The 15,553-nt window shown below is 48.1% G+C and overlaps 4 protein-coding genes across 4 annotated transcripts; 1 reads left to right on the top strand and 3 right to left on the bottom strand.

The window, feature by feature from the left end:
* Window positions 1-4,558: 4,558 nt before the first annotated feature.
* On the bottom strand, window positions 4,559-4,864 carry EDB91DRAFT_1085705 (uncharacterized protein; the record flags this gene model as incomplete). The annotated part of the gene is made up of 1 exon (XM_041315928.1): window positions 4,559-4,864. The coding sequence occupies one exon, from the start codon at window positions 4,862-4,864 to the stop codon at window positions 4,559-4,561; it is 306 nt and encodes a 101-aa protein (XP_041172629.1).
* Window positions 4,865-8,186: 3,322 nt separating this feature from the next.
* EDB91DRAFT_809636 (uncharacterized protein) lies at window positions 8,187-10,454 on the bottom strand. The gene is made up of 8 exons (XM_041328464.1): window positions 9,998-10,454; window positions 9,732-9,949; window positions 9,551-9,678; window positions 9,373-9,499; window positions 9,134-9,319; window positions 8,960-9,073; window positions 8,766-8,908; window positions 8,187-8,714 (listed from the first exon to the last, which is right to left on the bottom strand). Exons 1-8 carry the CDS (start codon window positions 10,137-10,139, stop codon window positions 8,321-8,323), a joined length of 1,452 nt encoding a protein of 483 aa, XP_041172628.1. The 5' UTR covers window positions 10,140-10,454; the 3' UTR covers window positions 8,187-8,320.
* Window positions 10,455-10,587: 133 nt separating this feature from the next.
* Window positions 10,588-11,789, bottom strand: EDB91DRAFT_1159311 (uncharacterized protein). The gene is made up of 4 exons (XM_041319737.1): window positions 11,580-11,789; window positions 11,511-11,525; window positions 11,355-11,458; window positions 10,588-11,301 (listed from the first exon to the last, which is right to left on the bottom strand). The coding sequence occupies exons 1-4, from the start codon at window positions 11,763-11,765 to the stop codon at window positions 10,770-10,772; spliced, it is 837 nt and encodes a 278-aa protein (XP_041172627.1). The 5' UTR covers window positions 11,766-11,789; the 3' UTR covers window positions 10,588-10,769.
* Window positions 11,790-12,449: 660 nt separating this feature from the next.
* On the top strand, window positions 12,450-13,797 carry EDB91DRAFT_809528 (Chloroperoxidase). The gene is made up of 4 exons (XM_041328463.1): window positions 12,450-12,923; window positions 12,981-13,184; window positions 13,240-13,453; window positions 13,504-13,797. The coding sequence occupies exons 1-4, from the start codon at window positions 12,701-12,703 to the stop codon at window positions 13,724-13,726; spliced, it is 864 nt and encodes a 287-aa protein (XP_041172626.1). The 5' UTR covers window positions 12,450-12,700; the 3' UTR covers window positions 13,727-13,797.
* The last annotated feature ends 1,756 nt before the right edge of the window (window positions 13,798-15,553 follow it).

Genomic DNA, 15,553 nt, shown 5'->3' with positions numbered 1-15,553 from the left:
AGTGTTGAGGGCACTGAGAGGCAGCAGGATTTAATAGCTTATGGTGAGAGGTGATGGCAGGTGATCAGAAGCGACGGCAGGTGATTGGGAGCTGCTGGAATGGTAGAGCAGTGTTGTGTTGCGTCGCGTTGCGTCGCGTCTGGTGCAGTCGGTGCTGAAAAAAAAAAACCACGTGAGATTGCCAAATCAAGCGAAATGTACATATGACCCAATTTGGACGGTATAGTAACGGACGACGGTTTTCGGAAATTGAAACTCCGCTTGACAGAACCACATGGCATCGCTCTTTTCAGCGACCTTAGCGAAAAAACATGGCGTCCATGCGACGAAACGTGGCATCCATGTGTGGGTGGCTGCGTTCCCACACCCTTCTCCCTTGCTTTTTAGAGACGTTCCCACACCCTTCTCCCTTACTTTATAGACGAGTCCAAGCCCGTTGTGCCTTCGGCACAGGAAGCAAGCAGAGCATTTCATGCTCTGCTGGAGGCACCAAAGGTGCCTTGCCTCACTGTGTCTACATATTATTTAATTTTGTGAAATAAATAAATTCTTACATCTTACATTTAAAAAATATTATATAGTTTTGTTTTAGCTATGGGATGTTGCACAAACAGTTTGACTGAAGGTTACCTGGGACACAGGCTTGCAATCCCGTGGCCTCGTGCCTCGGCCAGCGGGATGCAAGCCAGTGTCCCAGGTAACCTTCAGTCAAACTCTTTGTGTCATGCTATTGACTCATACACTTCCTCCCAATTATCTGATTTCCTATCTCCCATGTCCTGTGTCCCATGTCCCATGGTTCTGTGTCCCACTGTCCCACTGTCCTGTTGTCCTGTTGTCCTGTTGTTTGTCCTGTTGTCCCGTGTCCTGTTGTCCTGTTGTCCTGTTGTCCCATGTCCTGTTGTCCCGTGTCCCACTGTCCCATTGTCCCATGTCCCATGTCCCATGTCCCATGTCCCATTGTCCCGTGGTCCCGTGTCCCGTGTCCCATGTCCCGTGTCCCGTGTCCCATGTCCCATGTCCCATGTCCCATTGTCTGTCCTCCTGTCTTCCATCCTCCCATTGTCCTCCCATTGTCCTCCCATCCTCTTGTCCTCTCATCCTCCTATTGTGTCCTCTTGTCCTCCTCTTGTCCTCCCATTCTCCCATTGTTCTCCCATCCTTCTGTTGTCCTCCTATTTTCCTCCCATCCTCCCATCCTCCCTATTCACCCTATTTTTCCATTCTCCATCTTCCCATTCCCCTGTTTACCCATTGCCAATTTTTCCCATCTTTATATTTTCGCAATTTTGCATTTTCACATTTTTGCATTTTGCATTTTGCATTTTTCACATTTTTCTACTTGCTTGGTGTTCTCTTTTCTCTTTTCCCCACAAAAATCCCAAAATCCCTTGTTGTCCTTCAATTTTTACTATTTATTATGTATTCAGTTACAGTACATATAAAATTCATTGTTGTTGTGCAAAATGGAGGCCCAGTGAGCACTTGCCAATCCCATTGTGGCTCAATTTTTACAAATTCCCACGTTTGGACAGTGAGCTCGTATAGTAAGGGACAACGGTTTTTGCAAATTCAAACTCCGCTTGACAGAACCACATGGGATCCTCTTTTCAGCGACCTTACCGACGCAACCGACGCAGCCGACACCATGTGCGCTACGCGGAAATGCCCAAATCCTCCCACATTCCCCCCATACCCTTCTCCCTTACTTTATAGACGAGTCCAAGCCCGTTGTGCCTTCGGCACAGGAAGCAAGCAGAGCATTTCATGCTCTGCTGGAGGCACCAAAGGTGCCTTGCCTCACTGTGTCTACATATTATTTAATTTTGTGAAATAAATAAATTCTTACATCTTACATTTAAAAAATATTATATAGTTTTGTTTTAGCTATGGGATGTTGCACAAAGAGTTTGACTGAAGGTTACCTGGGACACAGGCTTGCGATCCCGTGGCCTCGTGCCTCGGCCAGCAGGATGCAAGCCAGTGTCCCAGGTAACCTTCAGTCAAACTGTTTGTGTCATGCTATTGACTCATACACTTCCTCCCAATTATCTTGTCCCATGTCCTGTTGTCCCGTGTCCCATTGTCCCATGACCCGTGTCCCGTGTCCCGTGTCCTGTTGTCCTGTGTCCCATTGTCCCGTGTCCTGTGTCCCGTGTCCCGTGTCCCGTGTCCCATGTCCCGTGTCCCATGTCCCGTGTCCCATGTCCCATGTCCCATTGTCTGTCCTCCTGTCTTCCATCCTCCCATTGTCCTCCCATTGTCCTCCCATCCTCTTGTCCTCTCATCCTCCCATTGTGTCCTCTTGTCCTCCTCTTGTCCTCCCATCCTCCCATTGTTCTCCCATCCTTCTGTTGTCCTCCTATCTTCCTCCCATCCTCCCATCCTCCCTATTCACCCCATTTTTCCATTTTCCATCTTCCCATTCCCCTGTTTACCCATTGCCAATTTTTCCCATCTTTATATTTTCGCAATTTTGCATTTTCACATTTTTCTACTTGGTGTTTTCTTTTCTCTTTTCCCCACAAAAATCCCAAAATCCCTTGTTGTCCTTCAATTTTTACTATTTATCATGTATTCACAGTTACAGTACATATATAAAATCATTGTTGTTGTGCAAAATGGAGGGCCAGTGAGCACCTGCCAATCCCATCTTTCTATTTTCGCATTTTCGCATTTTTCACATTTTTCTATTTGCTTGGTGTATCCCGTTTTGGCTCAATTTTTACAAATTCCCAATTTTGGACAGTGAGCTCGTATAGTAAGGGACAATGGTTTTCGCAACTTCAAACTCCGCTTGACAGAACCACATGGGATCCCTTTTTCAGCGACCTTAGCGAAATAAGCATTCCAAGCAGCTTGTAAACGAAAAAACCGACGCTGGCGACACCATGTGCGCTACGCGGAATACCCGTCTCCCACCCCTTCCCCCACACCCTTCTCCCTTACTTTTTAAGACGAGTCCAAGCCCGTTGTGCCTTCGGCACAGGAAGCAAGCAGAGCACTTTGTGCTCTGCTGGAGGCACCTTCAGTGCCTTGTCTCACTGTGTCTACATATTATTTAATTATAACAAATCAATAATTTCTTACATTATATAGTTTTGTTTTTAGTTATGGGATGTTGCACAAACAGTTTGACTGAAGGTTACCTGGGACACTGGCTTGCGATCCCGTGGCCTCGTGCCTCGGCCAGCGGGATGCAAGCCAGTGTCCCAGGTAACCTTCAGTCAAACTGTTTGTGTCTTGCTACTGACTCATGCCTTTCCCCTCAATTCTCCCATCTCTCATCTCCCATCTCCTGTGTCCCATTGTCCCATTGTCCTGTGTCCTGTGTCCCGTGTCCCATGTCCTGTGTCCCATTGTCATGTCCTCCCATCTCCCATCCTCCCATTGTCCTCCCATTGTCTTGTCCTCCTGTAGTCCTGTCCTCTTGTCCTCCTCTTGTCCTCTCATCCTCTCATTGTCCTCCCATCCCCCTGTCATCCTCCCATCCTCCCATCTCCCTATTCACCCCATTTCTCCATTCTCCATCTTCCCATCCCATTCCCATGTTTACCCATTGCCCAATTTTCCCATCTTTATATTTTTGCATTTTCACACTTTCACATTTTCGCATTTTTCATATTTTTCTATTTGCTTGGTGTTCTTTTTCTATCCTATTGTGGCTACATTTTTATGTATACACAATTGCAGTACATATACATCATTGTTGTTGGAGCCACCTGCCAAATCAGTCAACCCTTACATATTAACGGACGAAGGTTTGCGCAAAATTCAAACTCCGCTTGACAGAACCACATGGCATTCCCTTTTTCAGCGCTCCAAGGGAGAAGGGATTCAAACAACCGACGCAAGCGACGCAATCGATACTGACGACGCCATGTGCGTTACGCGGAATACGCGTTTCACACGGTTTCCCCCATACCGTTCTCCCTTACTTTATAGACTAGCCCAAGCCCGTTGTGCCTTCGGCACAGGAAGCAAGCAGAGCACTTCGTGCTCTGCTGGAGGCACCTTCGGTGCCTTGTCTCACTGTGTCTACATATTATTTACTTGTGTGAAATAAGTAAATTCTTACATCTTACATTTAAAAAAATATTATATAGTTTTGTTTTAGTTATGAGATGTTGCACAAACAGTTTGACTGAAGGTTACCTGGGACACTGGCTTGCGATCCCGTGGCCTCGTGCCTCGGCCAGCGGGATGCAAGCCAGTGTCCCAGGTAACCTTCAGTCAAACTGCTTGTGTCATGCTATTGATTCATACACTTCCTCCCAATTATCTTGTCCCATGTCCTGTTGTCCTGTGTCCCGTGTCCTGTGTCCTGTGTCCCATGTCCCGTGTCCCGTGTCCCGTGTCCCGTGTCCCGTGTCCCGTGTCCCGTGTCCCGTGTCCCGTGTCCCGTGTCCCGTTTCCTGTTGTCCCGTGTCCTGTTTCCTGTTGTCCCGTGTCCTGTGTCCTGTTGTCCTGTTGTCCCATTGTCCTGTTGTCCCGTTGTCCTGTTGTCCCATGTCCCATGTCCTGTTGTCCCATTGTCCCGTGTCCCATGTCCTGTGTCCTATTGTCCCATGTCCTGTGTCCCATTGTCCCATGTCTTGTTGTCCCGTTGTCCCATGTCCCATTGTCCTGTGTCCCATTGTCCCATGTCTTGTTGTCCCGTTGTCCCTTGTCCCATTGTCCTGTGTCCCATTGTCCCATGTCTTGTTGTCCCATTGTCCCATGTCCCATTGTCCTGTCCTCCCATTGTCCCATGTCTTGTTGTCCCATTGTCCCATGTCCCATTGTCCTGTCCTCCCATCTCCCATCCTCCCATTATCTTCTCATCCTCCCATTGTGTCCTCTTGTCCTCCTCTTGTCCTCCCATCCTCCCATCTCCCTATTCACCCCATTTCTCCATTCTCCATCTTCCCATTCCCCTGTTTACCCATTGCCAATTTTTCCTATCTTTATATTTTCGCAATTTTGCATTTTCACATTTTTGCATTTTGCATTTTTCACATTTTTCTACTTGCTTGGTGTTCTCTTTTCTCTTTTCCCCACAAAAATCCCAAAATCCCTTGTTGTCCTCCAATTTTTACTATTTATTATGTATTCACAGTTACAGTACATATAAAATCATTGTTGTTGTGCAAAATGGAGGGCCAGTGAGCACCTGCCAATCCCATTGTGGCTCAATTTTTACAAATTCCCAATTTTGGACAGTGAGCTCGTATAGTAAGGGACAATGGTTTTCGCAAATTTAAACTCCAGTTGACAGAACCACATGGGATCCCTTTTTCAGCAACCTTAGCGAAATAAGCATTCCAAGCGGCTTGTAACCGAAAAAACCGACGCTGGCGACACCATGTGCGCTACGCGGAATACCCGTCTCCCACCCCTTCCCCCACACCCTTCTCCCTTACTTTTTAAGACGAGTCCAAGCCCGTTGTGCCTTCGGCACAGGAAGCAAGCAGAGCATTTCATGCTCTGCTGGAGGCACCAAAGGTGCCTTGCCTCACTGTGTCTACATATTATTTAATTTTGTGAAATACATAAATTCTTACATCTTACATTTTAAAAATATTATATAGTTTTGTTTTAGCTATGGGATGTTGCACAAACAGTTTGACTGAAGGTTACCTGGGACACAGGCTTGCGATCCCATGGCCTCATGCCTCGGCCAGCGGGATGCAAGCCAGTGTCCCAGGTAACCTTCAGTCAAACTCTTTGTGTCATGCTATTGACTCATACACTTCCTCCCAATTATCCTGTCCCATGTCCTGTTGTCCTGTGTCCCATTGTCCCATGACCCATGTCCTGTTGTCCCGTTGTCCTGTTGTCCCGTGTCCCATGTCCCGTGTCCTGTTGTCCTGTGTCCCATTGTCCCATGTCCCATGCCCCGTGTCCTGTTGTCCTGTGTCCCATTGTCCCATGTCCCATGCCCCATGTCCTGTTGTCCTGTGTCCCATTGTCCTATGTCCCATTGTCCTGTCCTCCCATCTCCCATCCTCCCATTGTCTTCTCATCCTCCCATTGTGTCCTCTTGTCCTCCTCCTGTCCTCCCATCCTCCCATCTCCCTATTCACCCCATTTCTCCATTCTCCATCTTCCCATTCCCCTGTTTACCCATTGCCAATTTTTCCCATCTTTATATTTTCGCAATTTTGCATTTTCACATTTTTGCATTTTGCATTTTGCATTTTTCACATTTTTCTACTTGCTTGGTGTTCTCTTTTCTCTTTTCCCCACAAAAATCCCAAAATCCCTTGTTGTCCTTCAATTTTTACTATTCATTATGTATTCACAGTTACAGTACATATAAAATCATTGTTGTTGTGCAAAATGGAGGGCCAGTGAGCACCTGCCAATCCCATTGTGGCTCAATTTTTACAAATTCCCAATTTTGGACAGTGAGCTCGTATAGTAAGGGACAATGGTTTTCGCAAATTTAAACTCCGGTTGACAGAACCACATGGGATCCCTTTTTCAGCGACCTTAGCGAAATAAGCATTCCAAGCGGCTTGTAACCGAAAAAACCGACGCTGGCGACACCATGTGCGCTACGCGGAATACCCGTCTCCCACCCCTTCCCCCACACCCTTCTCCCTTACTTTTTAAGACGAGTCCAAGCCCGTTGTGCCTTCGGCACAGGAAGCAAGCAGAGCACTTTGTGCTCTGCTGGAGGCACCTTCAGTGCTTTGACTCACTGTGTCTGCATATTATTTACTTGTGAGAAATAAATAAATTCTTACATCTTACATTATATAGTTTTGTTTTAGTTATGGGATGTTGCACAAAGAGTTTGACTGAAGGTTACCTGGGACACTGGCTTGCGATCCCGTGGCCTCGTGCAGGCTTGCAATCCCGTGGCCTCGTGCCTCGGCCAGCGGGATGCAAGCCAGTGTCCCAGGTAACCTTCAGTCAAACTGTTTGTGTCATGCTATTGACTCATACACTTCCTCCCAATTATCTGATTTCCTATCTCCCATGTCCTGTGTCCCATGTCCCATGGTTCTGTGTCCCACTGTCCCACTGTCCTGTTGTCCTGTTGTCCTGTTGTTTGTCCTGTTGTCCCGTGTCCCGTTGTCCTGTTGTCCTGTTGTCCCATGTCCTGTTGTCCCGTGTCCCACTGTCCCATTGTCCCATGTCCCATGTCCCATGTCCCATGTCCCATTGTCCCGTGTCCCGTGTCCCGTGTCCCGTGTCCCGTGTCCCGTGTCCCATGTCCCGTGTCCCGTGTCCCATGTCCCATGTCCCATTGTCTGTCCTCCTGTCTTCCATCCTCCCATTGTCCTCCCATTGTCCTCCCATCCTCTTGTCCTCTCATCCTCCTATTGTGTCCTCTTGTCCTCCTCTTGTCCTCCCATCCTCCCATTGTTCTCCCATCCTTCTGTTGTCCTCCTATTTTCCTCCCATCCTCCCATCCTCCCTATTCACCCTATTTTTCCATTCTCCATCTTCCCATTCCCCTGTTTACCCATTGCCAATTTTTCCCATCTTTATATTTTCGCAATTTTGCATTTTCACATTTTTGCATTTTGCATTTTGCATTTTTCACATTTTTCTACTTGCTTGGTGTTCTCTTTTCTCTTTTCCCCACAAAAATCCCAATCCCAAAATCCCTTGTTGTCCTTCAATTTTTACTATTTATTATGTATTCACAGTTGCAGTACATATAAAATTCATTGTTGTTGTGCAAAATGGAGGGCCAGTGAGCACTTGCCAATCCCATTGTGGCTCAATTTTTACAAATTCCCACGTTTGGACAGTGAGCTCGTATAGTAAGGGACAACGGTTTTTGCAAATTCAAACTCCGCTTGACAGAACCACATGGGATCCTCTTTTCAGCGACCTTACCGACGCAACCGAAACAACCGACACTGCCGGAATACGCGGAATACGCGTCTCTCACGGTTTCCCCCATACCATTCTCCCTTACTTTATAGATTTTTAAGATTGAATCCTTACACTAACATGAAAGTCAAGAGTCCAGACACCCCCTGTAACACTTTCCGCTGCAGCTACTTATGTCCTCGTCTGTATGCGTTCTTTCTAGTCGTGGTCCTCCTTTAGTTATCTCTTCGTTGTCAGTTCTTGGCGGCGGAACTGCAGACATACGACCGGTCGCCCGTTGTACGTGTGGGATGGAAAATGTATCTGTATGCGACCATGTATAAAACCGGGACGTACATGATGACAAAAACCAACGCCGGTGGAAGGAGGCACAGGACAACAAGCTGATGATGACAAGCAAGTTCGCATTGCGCTATATAGCATCCCATAAGTACTCTTGACGTGGAGGATACATTAATATTCATTTTCATTTTCCACGCCGTTTTCTTCAGTGTAACGTATCCCAAGCACTGTCACAAATTGTACACTTAGTTGCGGCGGTAGACGATTGCAGCATGCAGACAGAACAAGTCTGCATATCTGTCGATGAGCATGGGGCTTTCATCCCTGCAGCAGACCAGTCAAAACCTGTAGGGGCCGGGGCAGAAGCAGTGCCAGGACGGGCAGAATCGCAGATAGCACATTTGAGCTCCGCAGTGTCTGGATTAGAGAGCATGCAAGTATCGCATAGCCAATTCCCAACAGTTTGCTGAACGTGAAAGTTGCGAATAAGGTGCATTTCTGCGTCAGTCGTGCGATTGGAACCAATGCTGGAGGTTCGAGTACTTTGCTTTGCACTGCGAAGTACACGGGAGATCTGAAACCGTCGTTTGCATTCTCGACTTCCGGTTGTTAGACGCAACGGTCAGGACCCAGAAGAAAAATGTGCTAACCAATTAATCGAGCAACCAGGCTGCCGTCGAAGCGAATGACTAATAGACCCGGTGGGAAGGCGATTCCAAGCGCCACAGAAATGGCATCTGTAGGAAACTCTAGATGATCCCACCCGTTGTTCAATGATAACCCTCATTACAATCTTCGTGCCTGCTTCAATGCTTGACCATTCGTGGCTTGAGAGCCGGGTTACCTGGGTGCCCTTGTCAATACATAAATCGTATTGTCCTTCCTTCATATATTGCTTCTGAATTTGGGCTTCAATCGAGTCACGTTCAAACAGAGCTTCGAGCACCTTGTTGAGTTGCTACAGAAAATCCGACGAGTAAGCTTCCCTAAGACAGATTGTTACACTGGCGAGGCGGACCTGAAATGAGGTGCAGAAATTCACCGAGATTGCATGCTCATGTCCTGTTGCGTCTACCAGCGTCACACAGCCAAGCACGATAGTTCCAGATAACTTCATTGCAGTCGGTCCCACAGCAGACTGTCCGCGGATGATCAAGTCCCGCATTTCGTGGATGTCATTTTGACTTTGCATTTGGAACGACCACTGACCAAAAGTGGTGAGTGAATGCAAAAAACCTTTAGAGAGTAGAACACAACCAAACACTCTACAAGATAACGGTCAATTTCACCAGAGCATCCGGTGATAGTTTGTGTGACGGATGCGTATGCGAGACGACGACGTTTATGCAACTTTGTTAGTTGTGCTGAGGCCGCTTCTAGTACCCTGAGTGCGACTCAACTGGTAAATTCAAGCACACATCAAAAAGGTGTATACCTAATTAAGGAATCCCTCCGGGATTGTTCAAGAGGATCTCGGGTAGGTGGGGCGTTGCACAAATGGCAGCTTAATCGATGAAGTCGTAATGTCAGGCTATTTATGTCCGCATTGTTCTGACCATGTCTCTGTGATGGCCTTTAAAATCAAGAATCACACTCGCAATGAAATACGCTCTCACATCTATAGCTTGAAGGCTTGTCAATAATCCACCAATAGCCGCTTGCATCGGAGCACCGACAAGTGGGATTGCACCTGCAACGGCCTGTACCAAGGGTAAAGCTAGTTGAGCCATGTCGGAGGCTTCACGAGTAAGAGATACACCCTGTGAGTATCTGGTGGAAGAAACATTGGTGGAAACTTGGAAACCTGGCTCTCTACTCGCACAATCAAGGTGCACTAACGATGGATTAAAAGAGATAGTTGATGGAGGAGAGGGAGGCGCACGAGGGGAGTCTAAAAGGACGGAGTCGTCACCCTCATAGTCGGTGGCTGTCGAGCTGCATTGTGTGCGTCTGTTCTTCGTGGGGCGCCTGGAACGACGAACTGAGATGACGTTGCCCAAGTCCTTGAGCCACGGAAAGGGCATATTGATTAGATGACAAGATCAGAAGATAGGTCAGAGGGAATATAAGACATGGGGGAGTGAAGAAGCTTGAAGGCGGTTAAACTACTCAACGGGCAGCTGTGCATAACACAGCCCAATTGTGCATCCTGTGTGCGTCCTGTGGACGGATAGTGGACGGCGATGAACAGGATCAGGCGAGAGAGGAAGAAGGAGAAGTTAAATGTTCAGGAAGTTCCATCTTCCCCCCAGATAGTCATGCCCTCTCATGATGTCAAAGAACGGAAGGAAATGAGAAAAGCAACGAGAATTTGGAGAAAATCGAATCTAAGTCATTATCGTTGCTTCGCGATTTGGATTCTGGGAAGAGCAGGAGTGGATACTTGGATGTACCAGGGCTTTCCTTATGCGACTGCAGCAGAACTACAAGAGTGAAAGCAGCGCGCCGCAGGGACACATAGAAGATACTACGTCACAGGTTACTGATACCTGATTATGGGTGGCTCACGAAGTATAATACCCGCTGAAGGACTCAGAAGGTGGAGTAGACGGGGTGACAGGTATTGATGTATCTAATATTTGCGGAACAATGACTGTAGCAATAGGACGTCCTCTAACGGGCCATGGACTATGAGGCAGTTCTAGATAATGCATTCATGCATGCGCACTGCCCCAAGGTGCACCAGCAATCTGGGCTATCACTAATATGAAAGTCAATAGTCCAGACACCGCAATCACACGCCCTACGACACTCTCCGCTGCAGCTATGTCCTCGTCCGTCTGTGTTCTCTCCGGTCGTGGTTCTCCCTTAGCCGTCTCTTCACTGCCACCACTAGACGGACCTGTCCCTGGTGGCGGACCTGCAGACATGCGACCGGTCGCTCGTTGGACGTGTGGGCTGGAAAATGGATTTGTATGCGACCACGTATAAGACGTGCGCGAATGGGCGCCAGGGGGCGGTTGATAATACGAATATTTGCCAGCACGAGCACGCTCCCATGGATGGTCATGAGCTGCGTTTGGGTCATGTGCGTGACTAGAATTGGGGTGCTGATGGTGACGTGGATTATTCTGCCACGCATTGCGTGATCCTGTTTGACGAGAAGGACGCGTTGTGGTCGCTTGTGGGTGCTGAGGGAATGGTTGTGACGGTGATGAGTGGCGTAGACTACGGTCATACTCTCGCCTGGCCATCCAAATAATTAGGACTGCGTGCTCAGTGAGTGCATCGTGACATACCGCTTTCGATCGTCCCCAAGCACTGCGTAGGCTTCACTCACTGCGTGGAATTTTCCCCGTGACGCATCGTCTTGAGTGACATCGGGATGGTACTTCTTGCTAAGCTGAGGTGGTTCCATCAGTAGCCATTCAGCGCTACCAGTGAGAACGACTCACCTGGTAGAAGTGTGTCTATCACAAAGTGGTGAGGTACAGCTCCTTTCGTGAAGACAATATGACCCATGCCTTTATTTGAGCCTTCGTCGCAGTGATTGGAACTCCAAGGGTCGCATAATGATTGCGCAAGTGGGCTGCTCGTCGAGACGTAGATGAGAAACAACGGGAATCACGGTGCGCTTTGTGCCGCAATACGGAAGGGAATTTGTAAGAGGTGGACGCAAGCCCTGGAGCGCACCTTGCTGCTGCTGTCATGCTCGTTATCGAAGAACCCAATTCAACTTCAATTGAACATGCGAAACGAATATGGATCACCACATCACGTGACTTGTGCATGATTGGGACAGGTCATCATTTCGATCGAACCGATTCAAACGTAAGTTGTCATCCTCTTTCAAGGTCTGACTACTACGTGTAACAGGAGACCTATATGATCCTTATGTAGAACAGACGCTCAACACCAACTTGACGTCAAAATGTGAGTACTTGCAATGCGCGTGTCTCGATATTTATCACACACCCCCTGGTGGAGACCTGCCATCGTCGTGCATGAACCCTTTCGCAGCCTGGTACTCCGTTCGACGTCGGGGTTCCTCAAATGATTCGTTCGTATGTTCGTTCGCACAAGTGTTCTTCGCGGTTTCGGGTATAGAGCTACTTACTGACCGCCGGAGTTTGCGATCTTAACCGCCGAAGAATTGCGAATTCTAAACCAGGTTAAATGCCTCGAAAAAAGTATCTGAAGTTTGATATATGAAGAACGGGTTCGTCCGTAATTTGACCGTGTAATTTGGCTAACCATGCATAGACTGACTGTTGCTCTTACTCACACCTTTATATACTCACTCCAGTGCTATACTACATCAAGAATTCATATTCGGGGAAAATATGCCGGTTATATCGGTTAATACAGAACCCTACAGAACCTCGCAATGAAGCCGGATCCTTTTCACTGCTAATAGTCCAATGATATCAGGCTGAACGTCGTTCGGATCCCTATAAATCTTGCAATCAAACCGAAACCTTGTCATTGTTAATCCAATGACAGTACTGTTCGGATCCCCGTATATACTTAAAGCTTCCAAGTGAAGCGATTCTGTTCGTCGCTTCTCGTTCCCCAGCCTCGCCTTCGACGGTGACCGACCCATCTCAACACCTGATATAACTATCCTTGAACCAAGGGAAGTAAAATGGGTTTCTTTTCCAGCGTGTCCAACTTTATCTGCAATGTTGCGATCATATGTTGGGATGTCATCCTCACGCTCCTCAACCTCGTGAGGCGGAAGCGCCGCGTCGGTCATGTCACCCCAGAGGGTCACCCAGGCTATGGAGGCCACTGGCCTGAGTTTAGGCCTCCCCAGGAGACTGACTCCCGTAGCGCATGCCCTGGACTCAATGCGATGGCCAATCATGGTGAGTGGTTTTGCACATCTCGGCCCTTGATGGTGGCGTGACAACATTAAAACATAGGCATTATTTCACGCACCGGCCGTGGGCTTTCATTTGTCGAGGTTACGCACCAGATCCCGGCAACCTACAACTTCAGTCCAACCATGTGCTCATGTTCGTCGCGCTTTGCTGCTACTATGCTTAAGAGAAACTACAACAAGGATACCTTCGATTTGGAAGAACTTAACCAGCACAATGGTATTGAACACGATGCATCTCTCTTACGTGAGCGATTTAGAAAATCTACCTGGTGCTTCTGTACTGAATAATGTGTCTTCAGGCTTTGACACCGCTTTTGAACCAGACCAAGCGAAGAAGGACGTACCTTTCATTGAAGAGCTGCTTGCGGCAGCTACCGGCAAGGACAAGCACGGTCATGATATCATCACAACCAAAGATTTCTCCAGAATGCTCGGCAAGCGTCGTGCAATCGCGCGTGCAACCAACAAGGGGTTCAAGCTCAGCCTTTTGCACAGGTTCTTTGGTAGCACGAAGTATGTTATCGCATCGTTCGTTTTCAAGCACACTTTGACCATTCTATCAGCGCCTCAACCCTAGTGGCGATCTTTGGTGGTCGTGTTAATGACCTGCGCACTTTTCTTCTTGACGAGCGGCTTCCAGAGGGTTGGGAGTCGCGCGCCCGCCAAGCTCATGGAATAACCATGACAGGCCTGAGTCTCGGGACTGTATCGAAAGTCGAATTCGGTGTGCGCGAGAAAGATTGGGCGGGAGCAGCACGGGAGGCTGCAGAAGGTCAAGGTGCTTAAAATGCACCCCCGCGGGCCGCGCGGCTACTCGGACACTCGTGACGCGGGGAACTTGTCTGAAATTACGACATCCGTCAGGCACATCCCCTCTCCCTCTCACTTTATGATCACGGCCCTTACTAGTACGTACGACTGACGACGATTACGATTTGCCCATTGCCCTGTAAATGTCCATTGAGGTTCCTGGTTGTTTCACTTGAGTTTGATAACAGAAATTATGCATTATCTTGGAACTGATCGAGGACCAGTGCACCTCTCCTCCCATTTTCAGAGAGATCACCCGCATCTGCATGTAAGTACTACATACAAGTACTGTCAAATCGTGAAAGCGTTCAAGAAGTCGAATATAGCGTTCGCACAAGTACAAGTAGTTGTGGTTGGCCATGTCGGTGATGATGATGTATATTTGGCCATCTACGCTCAGGCATAAAATATCTGGATAGCTCAAGTGAGAAAGCGCAAGAGAGAAGCTACAAGAAACTGCGCACATGGGAAGGTAGCTTCTCGCGTAAACAGGCGTATCTCAACTTGACGTCAACAAACAACTGACCGTACTTTGCAGATCATCAGAGTCATCGGACACCTTGATGAGGAGACCCGCCGTTATATGATCACTGACGCCGTCACAGGTGGTCGAAAACATTCCAAACACGAAATCTGCCCCCTTCGTACACATCTTGGCAGTTGGACGAGCATGTTAAAGAGCGAGAACTAAGGTAGCGTGAGTCTCAGTCAATGGTAGAAAGACTCTATTCGTGTAAACTAACCTAAGGTAGCGTGAGTCTGTAGGACCGCTAGTAAGTATCATGTATAGTATAATATGAATGGTATGCGCACCTCAGTCAATGGTAGAAAGACTGAGGTGCGAGTATAGCGTCTAGCCATCCTTAAATAGAAAAGAGAAAATGGTCAGTAACTAGGGTGGATGACGTCCAGTGACACTGGCAGCTAAGGTACATAGAACTGGAACAGTTAGATATATTTATCTGGAACCGGCTCGGTGCTCTGACGGATCACCTCTCAACACTCCCACTCGTCAGAGCGCCTGGCAGGTCTTGACGACGTAGTCCCATGTTTTCCCGATGCTGGATCCCAGCTGGGCGAGGTAATGCCTTCGTTAGACTATCAGCAATCATCTCCGAGGTGGATTTGTACTGGAGTTCGATCTTGTTCGTGTCGACGAGGTTGCGGATGAGATGGTAGTGGACGCGAATATGTTTGGCTCTTTCGTGGAATCTTGGATTCTTCGAGAGCGCAATACTGGACTGGTTGTCTCCATATAGGAGTGCGGGATCGTAGAGTTCGGGGTCAAGGCGGAAGTCGTGTAGAAGCTGGATTAGATATAATGCTTCGCGTGAAGCATTCGATAGACCTATATATTCGGCCTCCGTGGTCGAGGTAGCGACCACAGATTGCTTCTGAGACTTCCAACTAATGGGCCCTCTGAACAGTTGATAGACATAAGCGCTGGTGGACTTGCTATCGTCTCGATCTGCAGCATAGTCCGAATCCGAGTGTCCAACGAGTCCCTCGTTCGACGAGCCGAAGATGAGTACTAAATCCGTAGTTCCACGAATGTACCGGAGAAGATGTTTGAGTTGACGATGATGGTCGATACTGGGGTTCTCCATGTATCGGGAGAGGCATGAAACTGGGTAAGCGATGTCGGGGCGAGTGGTTCGCATAGCATAGTTGAGTTCACCGATAGTTCGGCGATATGGGATCGACGCAATGGCGTCCGCTTCTTCACTCGTTGGGGGACGTGTAGCCTTCTGCAAGGTTACTCCAGGTGTCATAGGTGTACTGACAGGATTGCACAGTGTCATG

Source organism: Suillus paluster, assembly GCF_016628075.1.
Source record: "Suillus paluster strain FC165 chromosome Unknown EDB91scaffold_77, whole genome shotgun sequence".
Taxonomy (NCBI): Eukaryota; Fungi; Basidiomycota; class Agaricomycetes; order Boletales; family Suillaceae; genus Suillus; species Suillus paluster.
The sequence above is the reverse complement of the archived record's forward strand: the minus strand, read 5'-3'. Positions and strand labels throughout refer to the sequence as shown.